Genomic DNA, 22601 nt, shown 5'->3' on the forward strand with positions numbered 1-22601 from the left:
AATTTTTTTATTTTTAGTAGAGCTGTGGTTTCACCATGTTGGCCAAGATGGTCTCTATCTCTTGACTTCGTGATCTGTCTGCATCAGCCTCAGCCTCCCAAAGTGCTGGGATTACAGGTGTGAGCCATATCCAGCCAGATCTGATTTTTTTTTTTTTCTTTTTGAGATAAGAGTCTCGCTCATGTCGCCCAGGCTGGAGTGCAATGGTGCAATCTTGTCTCACTGCAAGCTCCACCTCCCAGGTTCATGCCATTCTCCTGCCTCAGCCTCCCGAGTAGCTGGGACTACAGGCATCCGCCACCACACCCGGCTAATTTTTTGTGTTTTTAGTAGAGACAGGGTTTCACCGTGTTAGCCAGGATGGTCTACGATCTCCTGACCTCGTGATCCGTCCACCTCGGCCTCCCAAAGTACCAGCATGAGCTACCGCACCCAGCCCTGAGTTTTATAAACAGAGTTTCACTGTCACCCAGGCTACAGTGCAAGTGCAGTGATATGATCATGGCTCACTGCAGCCTCAACCTCCCGGACTCAAGTGATCCTCCCAAGTAACCTTGACTACAGGCACATGCCACCACGCCCAGCTAATTTTATTTTTTGGGGTCTCACCACATTGCCCAGACTGATCTCACATTCCTAGCCTCAACTTTAGTCTCCTAAATTGCTGAGATTACAGGTGTGAGCTACCATGCCGTACCTGATCTGACATCATTTTAAATGATATGAGGGAAGATGTAGGGAGTTAACTAAAAAAGCACCGGCCTCATTCAATATTTTCTATATTTGAAGTCCTACTTTGACCTTTCTTAGCCATGTGACTTTAGACAAGGTACCTCTCCAAATCTCAGTTTACTCACCTACCTCTTATGAGGATTAAATGAGATAATCCATTAAAGCCCAGAGGGTGGAATATCTTAAATGCCTATAAATTCAACCTGCCATCTTTCCTCTCACCTGGCCCTGCTCTGAAGATGGTGGATTCTTTTGGAACAGGATCTCACTCTGTCACCCAGGCTGGAGTGCTGGGCTCAAGCAGTCCTCCCACTTCAGCCTCCCGAGTGCTGGGACTACCGGTGTGCACCAGGTGGTGGATTCTCAAGTCTTCTTTATCCAGCAGTATCACTGGCTCTTCCTGAGCCCAGAGAGCTGCCCATGAATAGCACTGGGAGCACTGAAGCTCGTTGAGAGTCACTTTTATTGGGAACCATAGTTTTAGAAACAGCAAAATAATTATTTCACTGGATTGGTTCCAGGAGCCCAGAATATGAGTGGCCCCCTAATCTCCAAACTGATCAATGACCTTCTGTATCCACTTCTTCAGGCGGAACACGTGTGTGTAGAAGCCATATTTCCCATCCCGGTCACAGCCTTCACCCCATGAGACGATGCCCATTTGATACCAGCGTTTGTTTAAGGGGTTCTGAAGAAGAAAGATGAGGTTTCCAATAGAGTCAGGTTCAAGGCCACATCAGCATTCCCCTGCCAGGCAACTGTTTCTAGATACAAGAGTTTCTCCCCATCCCCAGATGAGTTCACCAGGCCCTGGGCTTTAGAGAAGCTTACCTTCATGACAAAGGGTCCCCCGCTGTCGCCTTCACAGGCATCCCCTCGTTTCCCTTCACCAGGCTTGTAACCTTGAGAGAAAACAGCCGTCCGTGCTCAGGAGCATAGCTCGTAGCCCAGCCACACCCCTTCATGAGACACAGCTGGTGATAGTCCACTTACCCCTCCAATCATTCTTGCTCTCCTTACTTCCTCGCCCTATACATCCAGTCCTAGCAAATCTTGTCGGCTCTACCTTCAACATAGATCCCAAGTCCAACCCCTTCTTACCATTTCTAGCTCCAGCTCCTGAACCACTAGTTTCCTTCATTCTTTGCCCACTTACAATGTATTCTCCACCCAAGAGGCAGAATAAAGCTTTTAAAAAGTTGGACCAGGCCAGGGTAGGTGGCTCATGCCCAAGCTGGGTAGATCACTTGAGCTCAGGAGTTCAAGACCAACCTGGGCAATATGGCAAAACCCTGTCTCTACAAAAAATTAGCTGGGTATGGTGGCACATGCTTGTAGTCCCAGCTACTTGGGAGGTTGAGAGAGGAGGATCCCTTGCGCCTGGGAGGTTAAGGCTGCAGTGAGCCGTAATCATGTCACTACACTCCAGCCTGGGCGACAGAGTGAGACCCTGTCTCAAAAAAATTAATAATGAAAGACCAAGAAAAATTAAAAAATTAAAAAATTAAAAAGTTAGACCTACAAGTCTGATGAGGATAATAATGGTAGTTGCCTTTACCCAAATCTCCCCAAGTAACCTCTACAAACAATATAGAACAACACTAACAACAATAAAACCTACACAGAAAAACCACACCTTCACCAGGCGCTGTGGCTCATACCTATAATCTCAGCACTTTGGGAGGCCAAGGCAGGCAGATCATGAGGTCAGGAGTTTGATACCAGCCTGGCCAACATGGTGAAACCCTGCCTCTACTAAAAATACAAAAATTAGCCAGGCATAGTGGTGTGCACCTGTAATCCCAGCTACTCGGGAGACTGAGGTAGGAGAATTGCTTGAACCCGGGAGATGGAGGTGGAGGTTGCAGTGAACCGAGATTGCACCACTGCAGTACAGCCTGAGTGACAGAACAAGACTCCATCTTGAAAAATAAAATAAAATAATTAGCTGGACATGGTGGCATGTACCTATGGTCCTAGCTATACGTGGGAGGCTGAAGCAAGAAGAGAATTGCTTGAGCCCAGGAGTTCGAGGCTGCAATGAGCTATGACTGTGCCACTGTACTCCAGCCTGGGCAATAGAACAAGACCCTATCTGGAAAAAAAAAAAAAAAAAAAAAAAAGCGGCCGGGCGCGGTGGCTCAAGCCTGTAATCCCAGCACTTTGGGAGGCCGAGACGGGCGGATCACGAGGTCAGGAGATCGATCGAGACCATCCTGGCTAACACGGTAAAAACCCGTCTCTACTAAAAAAAGTACAAAAAAACTAGCCGGGCGAGGTGGCGAGCGCCTGTAGTCCCAGCTACTCGGGAGGCTGAGGCAGGAGAATGGCGTAAACCCGGTAGGCGGAGCTTGCAGTGAGCAGAGATCCGGCCACTGCACTCCAGCCTGGGTGACAGAGCGAGACTCCGTCTCAAAAAAAAAAAAAAAAAAAAAAAAAAAGCTAGCAAGAGAACAGCAAAGTAAACCAGACAGAAACATAAGAAAACTTTTTAAGAGATAAAAGCAGAAATTAATGAACCTCAATAGAAAAATAATAGGCCTGGCCAGGTGTGGTAGCTCACACCTGTAATCCCAGCACTTTGGGAGGCTGAAGTGGGAGGATCACAAGGTCAGGAGATGAGACCATCCTGGCGAACACAGTGAAACCCTGTCTCTACTAAAAAAAAATTAGCCAGGCGTGGCAGTGTGTACTTGTAGTCCCAGCTACTCGGAAGGCTGAGGCAGGAGAGCTTGCAGTGAGCCAAGATTGCGCCACTGCACTCCAGCCTGGGTAATAGAGCAAGACTCTGTCTCAAAAAAAAAAAAAAAAAAAAAAAAAAGGCCAGGTACAGTGGCTCACTCCTGCAATCCCAGCACTTTGGGAAGCTGAGGCAGGCAGATCACGAGGTCAGGAGTTCAAGACCAGCCTGGCTAACATGGTGAAACCCCGTCTCTACTAAAAATATAAAAAAATTAGCCAGGCATGGTGGCATGCACCTGTAATCCCAGCTACTTGGGAGGCTGAGGCAGGAGAATCACTTGAACCCAGGAGGTGGAGGTTGCAGTGAGCTGAGATCGCACCACTGCACTCCAGCCTGGGTAACAGAGTGAGACTATGTCTCAAAACAAAAAAAAAGAAAAATAATAGGCCTAATAATTTCATAAATCAAATCCCTAGGTATTTGTTTTGAGAAAATCGGCAAGCCATTAGCTAATTTACTCAAGAAAAATAAGATATTACAAATACATAAAATAAGATACCAAGGGAAAAAATTATAAGAGAATACATTGCAGCAGTCAAGAAAGATACAATAATAGACTTGAACAAATATGAAGACATTTCTTATCCTTGGATAAAATGACTCAATATAAAAAAATATGTCCATTCTCCCAGTTAATTTATTAAAGTATCATAATCCCAATAAAAATACCACCAAGCTTTTTTATAGACCTAGACATATTGATACTAATGTTCATATGGAAAAACAAACATGCAAGAATTGCTAGGAAAACACTGGAAAGAAAAACTAAAAAAGAACATTAGCCTTCCCAGCTATGTATGCTAAAGCCTCTATCATTAAAACAATGTGATGCTGTGCACAGACAGACAACAGACCAGGAGAGCCAAGTCAAACATCCAGAAACATATTCATCCCTAAGCATACTCTATCCATAGAAATCTAGAATGTGGGGCTGGGCACCGTGGCTCATGCTGGTAATCCCAGCACTTTGGGAGGCCAAGGCAGGAAGATCACTTGAGCCCAGGAGTTCGAGACCAGCCTGGGTAACATAGCAAGACCCTGTCTCTACAAATCAAATAAAATTAGCTGGGTGCAGGAAAAAATAAAACTAAAAACTAAAACCTAGGTCAGGTATGATGGCTCATGTCTGTAATCCCAGCAGTTTGGGAGGCCAAGGTGGGAGAACTGCTCAAGCCCAGCCAGGAGTTCGAGATCAGCCTGGGCAGCATAGGGAGACTTGTCCCTATTTCAAATAAATAAATGAAAATAAAATACAATCTAGAATGTGATAAAGGTGAAATCTCAAATCACTAGTTCATAGACTTTTTTTTTTTTTTTTTGAGATGGAGTCTCGCTCTGTCACCAGGCTGGAGTGCAGTGGTGCCATCTCGGCTCACTGCAATCTCCACTTCCCAGGTTCAAGTGATTCCCCTGCCTCAGCCTCCCAAGTAGCTGAGACTACAGGCGCCCGCCACCATGCCTGGCTAATTTTTTGTATTTTAGTAGAGACAGGGTTTCACCATGTCGGCCAGGATTGTCTCAAACTCCTGACCTTGTGATCCGCCCACCTTGGCCTCCCAAAGTGCTGGGATTACAGGTGTGAACCACCGCGCCCAGCCAGACGGAGTTTTTGCTTTTGTTGCCCAGGCTGGAGTGCAATGGCGGGATCTCAGCTCACTGCAACCTCCGCCTCCCGGGTTCAAGCGATTCTCCTGCCTCAGCCTCCCGAGTATTTGGGATTATAGGCATGCGCTTGCACGTCTGACTAATTTTGTATTTTTAGCAGAGACGGGGTTTTTCCATGTTGGGCAGGCTGGTCTTGAACTCCTGACTTCAGGTGGTCTGCCCGCCTCGGCCTCCCAAAGTGCTAGGATTGCAGGTGTGAGCCACCGCACCTGGCTGATTTTTTTTTTTTTTTTTTTTTTTTTTAATAGAAACAGGGTCTCACTCTGTTGCCCAGGCTGGAGTGCAATGGAGCAGTCATCTCACTGCAGTATTGAACTCCTAGCCTCAAGCGATCCTCCTAACTCAGCCTCTCAAGTAGCTGAGACTACAAGGCACATGCCACCATGCCCAGCTAATTTAAAAAATATTTTCTTTTTCCTTTTTTTTTTTTGAGATGGAGTCTCACTCTGTTGCCAGGCTGGAGTGCAGTGGCGCCATCTCGGCTCACTGCAACCTCTGCCTCCTGAGTTCAAGCGATTCCCCTGCCTCAGCCTCCTGAGTAGCTGGGACTACAGGCGTGTACCACCACACCCGGCTAATTTTTTGTATTTTAGTGGAGACAGGGGTTTCACCATGTCGGCCAGGATGGTCTTGAACTCCTGACCTCAGGTGATCCCCCGCCTCTGCCTCCCAGAGTGCTGGGATTACAAGTGTAAGCCACCACACCTGGCCAGGAAAAGTTTATCTAACTCTGATTCAAAATCCAGATTTAATAAAATAAATGATAAATTTGACTATCTAGTAATTTTTTAAACTGCATGGCCAAAAAAATTATACATGAGGTTAAAAAAACTGACAAACAGCCGGGCACAGTGGCTTAAGCCTGTAATCCCAGCACTTTGGGAGGCCAAGACGGGCGGATCATGAGGTCAGGAGATCGAGACCATCCTGGCTAACACGGTGAAACCCCGTCTCTACTAAAAAAATACAAAAAACTAGACAGGCGTGGCGGCAGGTGCCTGTAGTCCCAGCTACTCGGGAGGCTGAGGCAGGAGAATGGCGTGAACCCGGGAGGTGGAGCTTGCAGTGAGCTGAGATCCGGCCACTGCACTCCAACCTGGGCAACAGAGCGAGACTCTGTCTCAAAAACAAAAACAAAAACAAAAACAAACTGACAAACTAGGAGAAAACATTTGCAATATATATCACAAATAAAGGCCTAGTATAGATGTGAAGAACTCACAAAAATTGATAAGAAAGGGACCAAAAAGGGACATGAAGAGACAATTCACAAAAAAATTATATAATACAAATGCTAGCCAGGCACGCACCTGTGGTCCCAGCTACTCAGGAGGCTGAGGCAGGAGAATCACTTGAACCAGGGAAGTGGAGGCTGCAGTGAGCCAAGATTGCACCATTGCATTCCAGCCTAGGTGACAAAGCGAGACTCTGTCTCAAAAAAATAATTATATAAAAATAGTCCTTAGGCCAGGCGTGGTGGCTCATGCCTGTAATCCCAGCACTTTGGGAGGCCGAGGCGGGAGGATCACGAGGTAAGGAGTTTGAGATGAGCCTGGCCAAAATGGTGAAAACCTGTCTCTACTAAAAATACAAAAATTATCTCGGCATAGTGACTTGTGCCTATAGTCCCAGCTGCTTGGGAGGCTGAGGCAGGAGAATCACTTGAACCCAGGAGGTGAAGCTTGCAGTGAGCCAAAATTGTGCCACTGTACTCCAGCCTAGGTGACAGAGGGCATCTCAAAAAAAAAAAAAAAAAAAAGTTCCTTAATCATACGAAAAGATGTTCAACCTCATTTTCAATTTGAAAGCTGTCCATTAAAACAATTTTGATGTACTATTTCTCACCTCTCAGATTGGTAAAAATTTAAAACTGTGACATTCTTTTGGCAAGGTTGTAGGGAAACAGGCATTCTCATACACTGTGATGGAAATGCAAACTGGTACAACCCTTATGGAAAGAAATTTTAAAATCTCTAAAAAATGACATACATGTTTGCCTTTTGACTTAACAACACTAATTCTAAAAATTTCCTAGGAGAGGCCAGGCATGGTAGCTCACATCTGTAATCCCAGCACTTTGGGAGGCCGAGTTGGGTGGATCACTTGAGCTCAGAGTTCAAGACCAGTCTGGGCAACACAGTAAGACCCAGTCTCTACAAAAAATACAAAAATTAGCTGGGCATGGTGGTGTGTGCCTATAGCCCCAGCTACTCAGGAGGCTAAAGTGGGAAGTTGGCTTGAGTTCAGGAGGCAGAGGTTACAGTGGGCCGAGTCCAGCCATAGGATTGGTTTTAATAGTGTTATGGATGGAGGATTTTGAAACTGTAATCTAGTATTGCTCAAATAGGCAAGTGCATTACAGATAATGGGGGTCAGGTTTCTTACTGTCAACAGAGAGAGTTACAAATATGGAAAAGGAAAAGCTAAAATTAATCCTGTGGTGTTAGAATGGAATTGGAGGTTTCAGTAGGAACTCACGGTTTTTTATATAGATGATAGAGATACTGGTATATGCATCGTATAATTTTTTTCTGGTCGTGTCCACTAAGAGAGCCTAGAAGTAATGACATCCCACTAGCAATGTGCACACGCCAGCACCCAGATCTCAGTTCTAAATTCCAGTCTCCACTAGAAGGGTTCCCTGGAGAAATGGCTGCTTCCAACACTACAGTCAGGAAAGTAGGATTAACCTGAAACATCTTGCTATGCCAGAAAGTAAGAAAGTACTCAAAGAATGACAGAACATCTCCCCAAGTCATAGAAGCCAGCTTGAAGGGACTCCCACTGGCCAAACTTGGGATCATCTGAGCATCAAAAGAAATAACAGTAGTAACAAAGTATGGCCTGGCACAGCGGCTCATGCCCGTAATCCCAGAACCTTGGGAGGCTGAGGTGGGCGGATCACCTGAGGTCAGGAGTTCGAGACCAGCCTGGCCAACATGGTGAAACCCTGTCTCTACTACAAATACAAAAATTAGCTAGGCATGGTGGTACATGCCTGTGATTCCAGCTATTCGGGAGGCCGAGGTGGGAGAATCGCTTGAATCTGGGAGGAAGAGGTTGCAGTGAGCCGAGATTGTGCCACTGCACTTAAGCCTGGGTGACAGCAAGGCTGTGTCAAAAAAAAATTTCTGGGTTTTAATATTTGTACTGTGGTTATATAAGAGAACATCCTTGGGTTGGGTTTTTTTTTTTTTGGGAAATACTTAAGTATTTATGGGTGAAAAGAAACCATATTCACGATTTGCTCTCAAACTATGCACATATATATATGTGCATATATATATATATATAAACTTATATATATATATAAACTCCCACACATCCACAGAATGGAGGACAATCTGGATGACAGTATACGGGAAATCTTTGTATTATTTTTGCAACTTTTCTGTGAGTCTGAAATTACACTAAATTTTTATTTTTTACTTTTCAAGTCAGTCAGATCATTTCTTAACCTGCCTCAAGCCCCTCGATAACTTCCCATCTCACTCAATAAAGTCCTTCCAGGCCCTAAAGGAAGTGGCTCTCCTCTGCCTGGCCCTTCTCTCCCTCACTCGCTGCTGCCCCTCGTCAGCACCCCAGGCCTCCCTACTGCTCCCCAGACAAGACAAGTGTGCTCACACCTCAGGGCCTTTGTGCCTGCCACGCCCCCAGCCTGCGGTGCTCCTCTCCTAGACATGCCTGCTCACTCCTTCCTTCCCCTCTTCCAGTCCCTGCCCAGACATCACCTTCTCAGGGAGGCCTTCTCCAACCTTCTCTGACCACCTGATTGATTGATTGATCGATCGATGGAGTCTCACTCTGTTGCCCAGGCTGGAGTGCAGCTCACTGCCCGAATTCAGCTCACTGCAACCTCCGCCTCCCGGGCTCAAGCAATTCTCCTGCCTCAGCCTCCTGAGTAGCTGGGATTACAGGCGTGCATCACCATGCCTGGCAAATTTTTGTATTTTTAGTAGAGATGGGGTTTCACCATGTTGGCCAGGCTGGTTTCGAACTCCTGACCTCAAGTGATCTGCCCGCCTCGTCTGGCCACCCTATTTAGAAGCCCACCTCATCAGCCCTTCTCTCTCCCTGTGCTTCATTTTTCTTCACAGCACTGGTCAGGGATTGCTGTTTTAGATCTGTTTACGGACGTGCCCTCCTCCTAGGAAGGAAGCCCTCTGAGGGCACAGACATTGTCGGTCTGGGTCCCTGCTGTATACTCTAGAACACTGCCTGGAAGGTAATAGGTGCTCAATAAATATCTGCTGAGTAGTTGAATGAATGGCGTTTCCCCACCCGCAGCCTCTTGCTGCTATCTGAGCTCACATATATTGAACACTTCACTGGTGACTGATACTATGCCAAATATATTAATATATGCTACTTCATTTAACCCTCCCATAACCTTATGGGATAGACTTTTACCTCCATTTTACAGAGGAAGAAACTGAGCCACCAAGAGGTTAGGCAACTTGCCCAAAGTCACATGCCTTGAACCCAGGCACAACTCAGTCCTCCCAACCCGGGCCCCACTGTTTCCTCAGCCCGCCCCAGACTTGCCAGCACAGAACATGTTGTCAGTGATGCGGATCCGAGTAGAGTCCTTGCAGACCGACCGCTCCACGATGGGCAGGTTCACCACCTGTAGGACGCTGGGCTGCACCTTACCAACGTTGGTCGTCCACGTCTCCTTCAGGTTGCCCCAGCCTGTCACCCGCCCCTTGTATCCAGCCTGGAACAAGCTTTGGGGAAGGAAGAAGGGCCTGGTGAGAGCCAACCCTCGCAGGAGCCGCCTGGCCCCAACGCCATTTCTTAGAGACCAGAATCTAAAACGTCCGTGCTGGCCGGGCACCGAGGCTCACACCTCTCGTCTCAGCACTTTGGGAGGCTGAGGCGGGCGGATCACTTGAGGTCAGGGGTTTGAGACCAGCCTGGCTGACACGGTGAAACCCACCAGTCTCTACTAAAAATACAAAAATTAGCCTGTAATCCCAGCTACTCAGGAGGCTGAGGCAGGAGAGTCGCTTGAACCTGGGAGGAGGGGTTGCAGTGAGCCCAGATCGCACGACTACACTCCAGCCTGGGAGACAAGAGTAGAACTCCGTCAATAAATTATTTATTATGTTTATTTAACATAAATAAAAAATAAAACACCAGTGCTGAAAAGAACTTTTGGGTTCACTCCAAGAAACTGAGGCCTGGAAAAGGGAAAGGGGCTCTGCAAGGCTGCCTGGTATCAGAGCCAGGCCCAGAACTCGGCTTCTGCCCCTCAGCTGATAAGCGTCTGGTTGCCCACCTGGCTGCCGTCTCCCTGTCGGGCAGGCACACCGGGTGGATGTAGTCGCTGAAGGTAATGGGCTTCTTCAGCTTCATCAGGGCAATGTCCCGGTCCAGGTTCTCCCGCCAGTTGTACCTGGGGTGGATGTAGATCTTTTCCAGCATGGATATCTTTTCAATGTTTCGCTCATACCTGCAGAGACCCCAAGAGAGAAATGGAGAAGCTGCAGGTTCACCCAGCAAGGGGCAGGAAACTGCCTGCCCTTGGGGTCTGGGAGACAGGGTGTCCTGCAGGCCACCAGGGAGGGGATAGGGCTGGCTCCTGCCGTGGCAGCCCCCTGGCCATTTCTTCCTGGGCCTAAAGCCGTGCAGGGCTTTGGAGTCAGACAGTCAGGAGGACAGGGACAAGGGCACAGGCTGCACACCCTGGTCCAGACAGACTCTCTTTTCGGAGACTCCCACATGGGCCATATCCTGGTGTTGGAGGGCCCAGGAGACAGACAGGTTTCCCCCCCCTAGCTCCAAGCCTCAGTCAGGACATGACCAAATGGACTTTCCAGCAGAGACTGCCGGGATGTCATATTCTGGGGGTATACAGAACATCCCATTGTCCCGGAGCCACCAGGGCCCGTCATGGTCGCTCTGGAGGACTCAGACCCCTGCCAGACACCCACAGGCCACCAGTTCTGTACCTGGTGCGGGAGTGCTTGCCAATGCGCACCAGAAGGTCATTCTCAGTGAAGTTCTTGTCCCAGGGCGGGTACAGGAGACAGTGGGCGGCGGTGAGGACCCAGCGGTCACTGATGAGGCTGGCCCCACACAGCAGCTCCTGGGGACTCTTCCGGAAAAGCATCACCTGCCTAGGAGGGGGAGCAGGAAGCATTAGGAGCTGAGGGTGAGGGGGCTGCCTGTACACCAGCCCTAGAAGTAACAAGTCCCAGGTCTAAGAACCCAGCGGGGCAGAGCTGCCTCCGGGGCTCAGATCCAAGCTTGGGCTGGCTGCCCTTGGGGCCTGGAGCCTCCATGTGATGCTGAGGGGTTGCCTCACACTTTTTTTTTTTTTTTTTTTGAGACAGGGTTTCACTCTTGTCACCCAGGCTGGAGTGCAATGGTACAGTCACAGCTTACTGAAGCCTCAACCTCCTGGGCTCAAGCAATCCTCCCGCCTCAGCCTCCTTAGTAGCTGGGACTACAGGGATATGCTGCTATACCTGGCTAATTTTTGCATTTTTAGTAGAGACGGGGTTTTACCATTTTGCCCAGACTGGCTTTGAACTCCTGACCTCAAGTGATCTTCCCTTCTTGGCCTCCCAAAGTGCTGGGATTACAGGGGTGAGCCACTGCACCTGACCTGCCTCCTGCTTTTTGTACTCCCTTACTAGGTCCTTCCAGTCCAGAGTTCACACAGCGTAGCCCAGCTCTGGAATCAGAAGAACTGGATTCAAACCCATTAGCAGTGTGCGGAGGTGAGCCACCAGCTCTGTGAGCCTCAGCTTTACCATCTGCTTAGAAGTAAAGCACCCATGGGCCGGGTGCGGTGGCTCACGCCTGTAATCCCAACACTTTGGGAGGCTGAGGCAGGTGGATCACTTGAGGTCAGGAGTTCAAGACCAGCCTGGCCAACATGGTGAAACCCTGTTTCTACTTAAAATAACAAAAATTAGCTGGGTGTGGTGGCGCATGTCTGTAAATTCAGCTACTCAGGAGGCTGAGGCAAGAGAATCATTTGAACCTGGAAGGCAGAAGTTGCAGTGAGCCGAGATTGTGGCACTGCACTCCAGCCTAGGTGACAGAGCAAGACTCCACCTTAAAAAAAAAAAAAAAAAAAAAAAAAAAAAAAAAGGAAGGAAATAACCCATCTCATGTGGCTGCTGTGCAGGGTCGGTGGGATCCTGGATGCTCAGCTGTTGTCATCTATAAAGCCCGGGCCTGTGGGCAGGGCCGGAGGGTGGGGGGCCAGCAGCACACCTGCCCCCAGGAGTGAATGGTAGCACAGGGCTCCAGGACACACCAAGGTGACATGCCGATCTCTGCATCCCAGCCCTCCACAATGCGCCCGTCGATGTAGGATTCCAGGAGTTCTCCTTCAGTTTTGTCCTCCAGCGACTTCTTCTCAAACAGAGGTCGCAGCCCACAGTCTGCAGAGCAAGCCAAGCGGTGAGGGGCAAGTGCTGGCCACCAGCCCCACAGCCCCGCGTCCCTCAGATTCCCACTACCTCACCTGCTTCTCCCAAGCCGAAGGTCCTCGGATCGAAGAAAGTCTGGTACTCACTGGTGGCGGTACGCCCTTCGATGGCCCTGTCTGGGTCCTCACCCAGCCCATCTCCTGTCTCCTCATCCACGGCCTCCTCTGTTGGGACCCGGGCACCGGCTGGGACTCGGCCGGGTCATTCCTCACGCATCCCCTAGATCCCCCCAATTCCCCTGTGGGCCTTGGAGGCCGTTTGGTGCAGAGGTTAAGAGTGCATGCACAGTTGGGCTACTAGGCAATAACCTCCTGGGGCCTCAATGTACTTATCTATGAAATGGGCGCAGGACCTTACCCCTACCTGGTTACTGTAAGGCTGTTATGAGCACACTCAACGCGGTAAGTGTTCGGTAAGCAGAAGCAACTGTTGTTATTCCCACCAGGATTCGTCCCTGCATCTCAGGCCCCTACCCAGGCAGCTCACCACAATAGTTGAGGTCGCAGTACTCAAAGTCACCAGGCTTCCCGGCCACATAGCACCACACGCCCTCCTCATCCCCGTCTGGGTTGCGGCAGAAGTTCTCCACCAGCTGCACGGCCGAGTCGAAGTCCTGGTGCTTGCTCAGGGCCTTGGCCTGCGCGCTGGCCCAGGCTAGGCAGGGGAGCCCATGTGTGGTCACTGCCAGGTGCCCCTGGTACTGCCGCCCCCGATCAGGGACACACTCTTCCGATGGAAGTGACAGATTCACACTGGAGCGTGGAGTCATCGCTACAGTGACTTGATCCTGGCCTGGTGGGTGAGGGGTAAGGAGGCAGCAGAGTGAGTGAGACCACACATGGACCGGAACAGACAGGGATGTGAACCCCAGTCTTGCTGCTTTTTGCCTGTGTGACCTCAGGTTACTTAACCTCTCTGGGCTTCTGTCTGTCTGCCTTTAAAGGGGTTACTAATGCCACTCTTGCAGGCTTGTTGAGAGGATTAAATAAAATATACAGCGTAAGTGTCTGGCACACAATAAACCAGAGATAATAACAGGGTTTGACCTGCTGGGCTATCTGTAATCAACTGGTAGTTGCTGCCTGGGGCTGCTGGAGGAGTCTGTTTTTATGGCGGCACAGCAGGAAGCTTGCTGGGATCACTAAGCTGTTCACCTGGATAGGTCAGTTTCTGCAAGCCTGCAACTTATTTATCATCAATGTGTGCGCACGTGTATGGGGGCTGGGAGGTAAATGGTAGCTGTTTTTGTTAGGATAAACTTGCTACAAGACCAATCCCAGGGGCCAGCCGCAGTGGCTTACACCTGTAATCCCAGAATTTTGGGAGGCTGAGCAGGGCAGATCACCTGAGATCAGGAGTTTGAGATCAGCCTGGCCAATGTGGAGAAACCCGTCTCTACTAAAAATACAAAAATTAACCAGGTGTGGTGGCATATGCCTGCAGTCCCAGCTATATGGGAGGCTGAGGCAGGAGAATCGCCTGAACCCAGGAGGTGGAGGCAGTGAGCCAAGATTGTGCCACTGTACTCCAGCCTAGGTAACAGAGTGAGACTCCGTCTCAAAAAAAAAAAAAAAAAAAAAAAAAGGCTGGGCACAGTGGCTCACCCCTGTAATCCCGGCACGTTGGGAGGCCGAAGTGCGAGGATCACGAGGTCAGAAGTTTGAGATCAGCCTGGCCAACATGGTGAAACCCCATCTCTACTACATACAAAAAAATTAGCCGGGCGTGGTGGCGCACACCTGTAATCCTAGCTACTCAGGAGGCTGAGGCAGGAGAATTGCTTGAACCTGGGAGGTGGAGGTTGCAGTGAACTGAGATCACGCCACTGCACTCCAGCAGCCTGGGCGAGGGAGTGAGACTCTGTCTCAGAAAGAAAAAAAAAGACCATCCCCAGGAACGAGCAATGGACCCGACAGGGATGCCTAGAGAACAAAGAATACCAACCCATGTTTGTGGGACTGGTAACCGGCACAAATTCTTTACCCCTGGCTGCATCCACATCCTTTGCTCTGTGATTTTACAGGCTGACGTGTAGTTCACTTCTTGACCCTAGCCTTGAACATATACTTGCTCTGGCCAATGGAACGTGGGCAGGGCTGACTGTGCCTGTTCTGAGCCTAGGCCTTCAGGACAGAAGATGCTTTTCTGTTCATTGTTTTCTGTGTCTGTCATCAGCATAAGAAGAGTTTTCCCAGGTACTGCTGTCTTTCAGCCTCAGCCCCAGCATGATCGCACGTGGAGCAGATCTAGGCCCAACACTCAACGAGGAACCAGGCTCAGCTGGACCCATTATTTGAATCAGAGCCATCCAGCCAGGGCCAGCCTCTGTCAGTTGACCCTACAAGACATCATCAGCGAGTGCAGCTGAGATCAGCAGCGCCATGCCCGCCAACCCTCACGGGAAAAAGAAATGCTTATTGTGGTCTGCCTTGGGGAAGGGTAGCTATAGCTACTTAACACACCAGGGAAAATAATGATGACAGAATCCTGCAGGGCCAAACTGCACAAGGCTTGCTCTGTGATACTCAGAACAGGGCGTGTGGACAGAAATGGCTAGGGAGGGCTTCCCGGAGGAAGGAGTGCCTTGATCAGAAAGGAGGCATGTTTGGAATGAGCCACAGCCTGGACCATAAGGAAGTCAAGAGTGGGAAGCAGGAGGAGGAGGCTGGCAGATCCCCCCACTCAGATCCCGATTCCCTGACTTCACTGAGCAACAGGCACAGATATGATCTGAATGACTGATGGCAGCTCTGAAGGTGGCCAGCATCTTTTTTTTTTTCTTTTTTTTTTCTTTTTTTGAAACAGAGTTTTGCTCTTGTCACCAAGGCTGAAGTGCAATGGCACAATCTCAGCTCACTACCTCTGCCTCCCGGGTTCAAGCGATTCTGCTGCCTCAGCCTCCTGAGTAGCTGGGATTACAGGCACCCGCCACCATGCCTGGCTAATTTTTGTATTTTTAGTAGAGATGGGGTTTTGCCATGTTGGCCAGGCTGATCTCAAACCCCTAATCTCAGGTGATCCACTTGCTTCAGGCTCCCAAAGTGCCGGGATTACAGGCATGAGCCACTGCACCCGCCAGCATTCTTGGTTCCCATCCCAGGCTGCCAGGCCCCATGAAGCCCCCGGGCCTTGACCATGGGCCACGCCCTGCCCCCAGCTCACCACAGACAGGGATGCTGCATTCCTCCCTCCTCACGGTGGGGTCTGTAGTGTAGCACCAGGGTCCTGTGGTGCTGCTGTCAGGGTTGCGGCAGAAATTCTCCTGCAGGTCAGCCCCGGGATGGGTGGTGGAGTTGATTCTGGAACAGGAAATTGCCCAACAGGTGGCTGTTGCGCACGAGATATCCTTGCTCCCTGTTCTCAGCCCCTGGTGGAAAGGCCAGCCCCTCACTCACTCAGGCTTATGTGGGTAGCGACTCCTCCATAGCTGGCACTCAATGCCTGACCGGGTGATGTTCACATGCCCTCGGTAGTTCGTACCCAGATCCTCAGCACAGTTACCTGCGGAGACCCCACCCCAGTCAGCCTTGGAGCCTGGGGACTTATTTCCTCTCTCCCAGCAAAGTTCTGTCTATCCCCCACCTCCAAGCTCATGCAGGTCCACAATCCTTAACCTGCATTCACCCAGCCCCTCCTCCTCTGCATCCAGCAGTTCTCCCATTCACTCAACAGTGGCCGCCAAATATTTGCTGAGTGCCCACCATGTGACAGGCACTGTCGGATGCTCAGCACACATCAACCAATAGGACAGTCACAGCCCTGCCCTCATGGAGCTTCCATTCAGTGGCTTCTCTTGGCCAGCAGGATGAAAAAGTGACCAAGGCCTTTTCATCTGGCCCTGGTCTACCTGTCCCTGCTAGCTTGGCTCCTCGTGCCTCTGGGTCTTTCCACGGGCTGTTTCTTCTGCCTGGAATGCCCGCTTGTTCATCCATGCATCCCACCAGGCCAGGCAGAACTCTGCCTCTCCTGGGAAGTCATCTCTCTTCTGGCAAACCAGACACTCATTTTCCTGTGTTCTCTTGGTGCCTTGAACGGAACTTTTCTTGCAATCACTTTATTTATTTATTTTTTGTTTTTATTTATTTATTTTGAGATGGGGTCCTGCTCTGTTACCCAGGCTGGAGTGCAGTAGCACGATCTCAGCTCACTACAACCTCTACCTCCCAGATTCAAGCAATTCTCCCCCCTCAGCCTCCCTAGTAGCTATGATTAAAGGCACGTGCCAACACGTCCCAGCTAATTTTTGTATTTTTAATAGAGGCGGCGGGTTTCACCATGTTGGCTAGGATGGTCTCAAACCCCTGGCCTCAAGTGATCCGCCCACCTCAGCCTCTCAAAGTGCTAGGAATACAGGCTTGAGCCCACCCGGCTGCAATCACTTTAATATTTTATATTTTTGTTCTCTTTTGAGATTGTGAATTCCTTGAAGGCAGAGACTGTATTTGATTCTCTTAAAATCCCCAGCACCTGATATAGTGCGGGGCACATAGCAGGAACTTTGTAAAGTATCTGTTGAGTATGTAATTTAACAAATGAGGCCGGGCGTGGTGGCTCACGCCTATAATCCCAGCACTCTGGGAGGCCGAGGCTGGTAGATCACCTGAGGTCAGGAGTTTCTGACCAGCCTGACCAACATGGTGAAAACCCATCTCTACTAAAAAATACAAAAAATTAGCTGGACATGGTGGTGTGTGCCTGTAATCCCAGCTACCCAGGAGGCGGAGGCAGGAGAATTGCTTGAATTCGCTAGGCGGAGGTGGCAGCGAGCTGAGATTGCACTGTTGCACTCCAGCCTGGGCGACAGAGCAAGACTCCATCTCAAAAAAAAAAAAAAAAAAAAAAGAAAAGAAAGAAAGTACGGCAGCCAGGCGCGGTGGCTCACACTTGTAATCCTACTACTTTGGGAGGTTGAGATGGGAGAATTGCCTGAGCCCAGGAGTTCAAGACCAGCGTGGGCAAAAGTGGGAGCCCCTGTCTCTTACAAACAAATAAACAAAGAGTTCCAAGTCACGGAGCCTTTTGTCATGCTAAAGGTGCCTTCAGAACGCAGTGCAGGAGGTAGGGTGCTCCCTGAAGTCTCAGCAAAAGTGGCAACATTTGAAGCAGTCCTTGAAGGATAGGGAAGTATTCAGTAGGTGGTGATGGTTGCTCCAGAGGAAATCGACAACATATGCAAGGCCAGGTGCTAGAAACACCTTGGCACACTTAGGGAAGTCCTTGGTGTCAGAGCAGCCGGGGGTTTGGGTTCCTGTTTGGTGCAATGACACCTAAAGCTAGAAGGGGAATGTGACGTCATCAGAGCTCTGACTAGGTCGGGGCAGAGACTCGGGTCAGGCAAAGGAGAATGAAGCCTTAAACATGAATTCATGGCTAGGCGCAGTGGCTCACGTCTACACTCCCAGCACTTTGGAAGGCCAAGGCAGGTGGATCACGAGGTCAGGAGTTCAAGACCAGCCTGGCTAACATGGTGAAACCCGGTCTCTACTAAAAATACAAAAATTAGCCGGGCGTGGTGACGGGCACCTGTATTTCTAGCTACTTGGGAGGCTGAGGCAGAGAATTGCTTGAACCTGGAAGGTGGAGTCTGCAGTGAGCTGAGATCGTGCCACTGCACTCCAGCCTGGGCGACAGAGTGAGACTCTGTCTCAAAAAAAATAAATAAATAAAAAATAATCCATTCATTCATTCATTCGTTCCTCCAACTTGAATCATCTGACTGCATGCCAGACACACAGCCAGGCACAAAGACATATCTTGACCCCAGGAATGGGAGCAACGTCGGACACTGGGGACCGCCTCGGCCTCCACTGGCCACACTCCAAACCCACCCCTGAGCTCTTCTCTCGGGCTCCCCTCCATGTCCTGACCCCCAACCCCGTGTCACTTGCTCACCTTCCAGACATGCAGCAAGCGTATCTCGAGACGTCCTCGCCGTCTCACAAGCTGGAAAAGACCCAGGTGTTTACCCTTGGGATTGGGATACGGCCAGGATGGGCTGGAGTCAAGGGTGGATGGGATGTTGGTGAGAAACAGAGAGATGGATGGACAGATGGGAGGGACGGAGGAAGGAGTGGGGAAGGGGTGGACAGGTGGACGGCTGGGTGCAGCAGAATTCTCCAGGTAGAATTCTCTCACTGGGGTCCCCAGGCCTCCCTTCCTGGGGCAAATCCTTCCCGGTGCTCACCTGTGTACTTGGCCCAGAAAGCATCCTGAAAAACAAGGGCTGGGAGTGAGGCTACAGCAGCTCCTGTTTTGTGTTTAGTAAACGTTATGTCTCCTCCTCACACTTTCCTTTACCCTGGTCATGCAGGGGGCAGGCTCTGGGGAGGTTTGTGGCAGAGTTTCCTACTTTTGTTTCCAAAAGGAGAAGAATATTTGAGGATAGGGGAGTTTCTCCAACACACACACCGAGACTGAACAAGACTGGGGGAGATGGGAGGAGAGGGGGCCGTGGGACCCTGGCAGAGCCCTACAGACAGGGAAGGTGACACAGAGCTCCAGGAACACTGAGTCTTGAGTCCGGGGCTTGTGGTGGCCTCCCCCAGAGTCCCACCCCTCAAGGGTGGTGCAGGAGGCTGCTGCTAAGGAGACCATGTGGACACAAAGCCCCAGGGCAGGCGGATGTCTGAAGGCTGTGGAGGCCTCCCCACGTCATGGAGCCACACAGGACCCCGGAACCTTGACAGAGTCCAGGCACAGGGACCCCCAGGAAAGGCTGAGGCCACTCCTCTAGTGAGGAGGGGTTCAGAGTTGAAATGAGGCTGTGAGCGGCGAAGGGGCTGTGGCGTTCCTCTCTTGCTTCTCTGTGGAAGTGTCTAGAGTTGGGCCCGCTCTGAGGCCCTGGTGCCGTCCGAGCAGCCCAGGCTCACCGTGGCCGTGGAGGACTCCAGAGCCTCGAAGGCCTCCTCGTAGCTGCACGTCTCCTCCACGCACTCTCGCTCCAGGTTGCCCTTGAACACCTCCTCCAGGAAGCCGCTGCTGGCTCGCCGGACCCGCTGGAGCAGCGACAGCGCTTGCTGAGGAGCCAGGAACACTTGCTGAGGAGCCAGGAACACTGCAGTGGGGGGGTCATGGGACAGCGGCCTCAGGAGCAGGTGGTCTTGGCCATTGCGGGGGCAGGAAGCAAGCCCGCCTTCCCCTGCTGGCTTCTGAGAGGGGCTGTCTGGGCTGGCGGAAGTGCCTGGAAGGCTGCTAAATATGGCCCCCTGTGCCCCTCCTACACTGCCCCTTGCCCCCAGCCTGCTCCCCATATTGGAAGAGAGAAGCAGCCCTTCTCTTTCCAGTCCTGAGCTCCTGACTTCTTCCCCAAGCTGGCCGCCTGGGGCTGAGACCTACCTAGGGGCCAGCTCTGTGTGCTCTGTCCAGCCAGGAGACCCCGGTCCATGGGCCCACACCCCAATCCTCCAGCCTGTTCCAGCCTGCAAGCACCCCCTTACCATGCTGGCTGTGCACAAGGCTACACAGGGCAGCCAGGGCCAGGCAGCCAGGCAGCTGCAGGCCTCGGACGTGCGCCATAGTGTGTCAGCTCCTGGGTCACTGAGGAATTGTCTGTCCTGACCCCTCTGGGTTAATGTTGAACTAACATGAAGAAATCAGCGGAGAGGGTGAGGTCAGAGGGTCAGGGCCATGGGGACGGGTGGGTAGATAGTCCTCCTGTCCACCCCCGCCATCTGGGAGGACAGGTCCTCCTGGGACCAGGGATGGATGGTCTAGGAGGAGTCACAAAAAAAGGTCACTGTCACCCCCATCTCCCACCCTCCCTCTCTGAGACTTAGCCCATTCTGGCCCGTGGGGCTACGAGACTTTCCTGGAGCTCCTTCCAATCCTAACATACAGTGGTGGTTGCCTTTCATCTCTGTGTGCAACAGTTTCCTCATCTGTACAATGGGAATAATACTTTGTTGCGAGGACTAAAGGAGATTAGGAATGGAAAGCCCATGGAATATCGTAAGTTCTTAATAATCAGATCTGCGCATATAGGCCAATGTGGGGGTTTGTGTAATCACAATACACAGATATCAAAAATAGAGACAAAGATAAAAGGTGTGGCCTGATGGAAGTTGCCCCTCGCCTTGGGATGCACCAGGGATAGGAACAGCCAACATTTGCCCAAGCCTCTCAGCCACTGGAGGAGGGGCCCATTTCTCCTCCTTCCTGTCTGGGGTGCCTGGAGGTGTGTTTGTGTGTGGCAGCTGCCTGGGAGGAGGAGTCAGGTCCAGGGGCTCTTGGGCCTTTGGTCTATCTTCTGTCATCTCCCAGGACCTGCACCTGTCCTGGAATAGGGGCTACTCCAAATCCCTGGGTCTCCACTGCATGGCCCTCCTTCTCCCTGGCTGCCTGCCCCAGGCCAGGCCTAGCGAGGCTTCTGGTCCTACCCTGCCTTCCACCCAGCCCTATTCCTGTCCCTCCCCTGCCTTCCACCCAGCCCTACTCCTGTCCCTCCCCCATTTCCTGTTTGTGATACCCAAAGCAAATATTAGTCCTGGGTCTAAGTAGGGCAGAGGGACAAAGAGCAGGAACATGGGGAGGCACAAGTTCTCGCCTCGCCTCAACTGTCCTTTGGGCCCAGCTGTTTGGGGTCTAGACCAGGTCATGTGTGGGAACAGGGAGTTTTGGCAGAAAAACTGGGGACCAAGACTCCCACAAACACCTTAATTCCTGAGAGGCCCATTTCTTATATATTTTCATATATATATTTTTAGGCCAGGCACAGCGGCTCACACCTGTAATCCCAGCACTTTGGGAGGCCAACAAGGCAGGATCGCTGTGGCCAGGAGTTTGAGACCAGCCTGGGCAACAAAGCAAGACCCTTATCTCTACCAAAAAAAAATTAAAAATTAGCTGGGAATGGTGGTGCATGCCTGAAGTCTAAGCTACTGGGAGGCTGAGGCAGGAGGATCACTTGAGCCCAGGAGTTCCAGGCTGCAATGAGCTATGATTGTACCACTGCACTCTAGCCTGGGTAACAGAGTAAGACCCTGTTTCTTTTACTTTCTTTTTTTTTTTTTTTTTTGAGATGGAGTCTGGCTCTGTCACCCAGGCTGGAGTGCAGTGGAACAATCTTGGCTCACTGCAACTTCCATCTCCCTTGTTCAAGTGATTCTCCTACCTCAGCCTCCCAAGTAGCTGGGATTACAGGCATGTGCCACCACACCTGGCTAATTTTTGTATTTTTAGTAGAGATGGGGTTTCACCACGTTGATCAGGATGGTCTCAAACTCCCGACCTCAGGTGATCTGCCCACCTACACCTTGGCCTCCCAAAGTGCTGGGATTACAGGCATGAGCCACCATGCCTGGCCTCAATGAGACCCTGTTTCTAAAAAAATAAATTAAAATAAAACAAAATAGAATAAATAAAATTAAATTAAATACAAATATATATTTTGAGTTTTTGTTGTTGTTGTTTCGTTTTGTTTTTTTAGAGACGGAGTCTCGCTCTGCCGCCCAGGCTGGAGTGCAATAGCGAGATCTCAGCTCACTGCAACCTCCACCTCCTGGGTTCAAGCGATTCTCCTGCCTCAGCCCCCCGAATAGCTGGGACTACAGGCACCCGCCATCATGCCCGGCTAATTTTTGTAGTTTTGTAGAGACAGAGTTTCACCACGTTGCCCAGGCTGGTCTTGAACTCCTAACCTCAGGTGATCTGCCCACTTCAGCCTCCCAAAGTGCTGGGATTACAGGCATGAGCCACTGCGACCTACCTGTTGGTTTTTTTGTTTTGTTTTGTTTTTTGGGTTTTTTTTTTGAGATGGAGTCTCTGTCACCCAGAAAGGAGTGCAGTGGCACGATCTCGGCTCACTGCAATCTCTGCCTCCTGAGTACAAGCGATTCTCCTGCCTTAGCCTCCCAAGTAGCTGGGATTATAAGCATGTACCACCCACGCCCAGCTAATTTTGTATTTTTAGTAGAGATGGGGTTCCACCATGTTGGTCAGGCTGGTCTCGAACTGCTGACCTCAGGTAATCCACCTGCCTCGGCCTCCCAAAGTGCTGGGATTACAAGCATGAGCCA

The 22601-nt window shown here is 50.6% G+C and overlaps 1 protein-coding gene across 1 annotated transcript; it reads right to left on the reverse strand.

Moving 5' to 3' along the window:
* Window positions 1-1178: 1178 nt before the first annotated feature.
* On the reverse strand, window positions 1179-20144 carry LOC105471671 (coagulation factor II, thrombin). Its single transcript, XM_011724321.2, has 14 exons — window positions 20025-20144; window positions 19458-19642; window positions 18773-18797; window positions 18481-18531; window positions 15984-16089; window positions 15751-15887; window positions 13075-13380; window positions 12624-12752; window positions 12414-12540; window positions 11095-11262; window positions 10422-10595; window positions 9686-9867; window positions 1564-1634; window positions 1179-1420 (listed from the first exon to the last, which is right to left on the reverse strand). The coding sequence occupies exons 1-14, from the start codon at window positions 20101-20103 to the stop codon at window positions 1277-1279; spliced, it is 1884 nt and encodes a 627-aa protein (XP_011722623.1). The 5' UTR covers window positions 20104-20144; the 3' UTR covers window positions 1179-1276.
* Window positions 20145-22601: the final 2457 nt, after the last annotated feature.

This window comes from Macaca nemestrina, chromosome 12 (genome assembly GCF_043159975.1).
Source record: "Macaca nemestrina isolate mMacNem1 chromosome 12, mMacNem.hap1, whole genome shotgun sequence".
In the NCBI taxonomy this organism is placed as follows: Eukaryota; Metazoa; Chordata; class Mammalia; order Primates; family Cercopithecidae; genus Macaca; species Macaca nemestrina.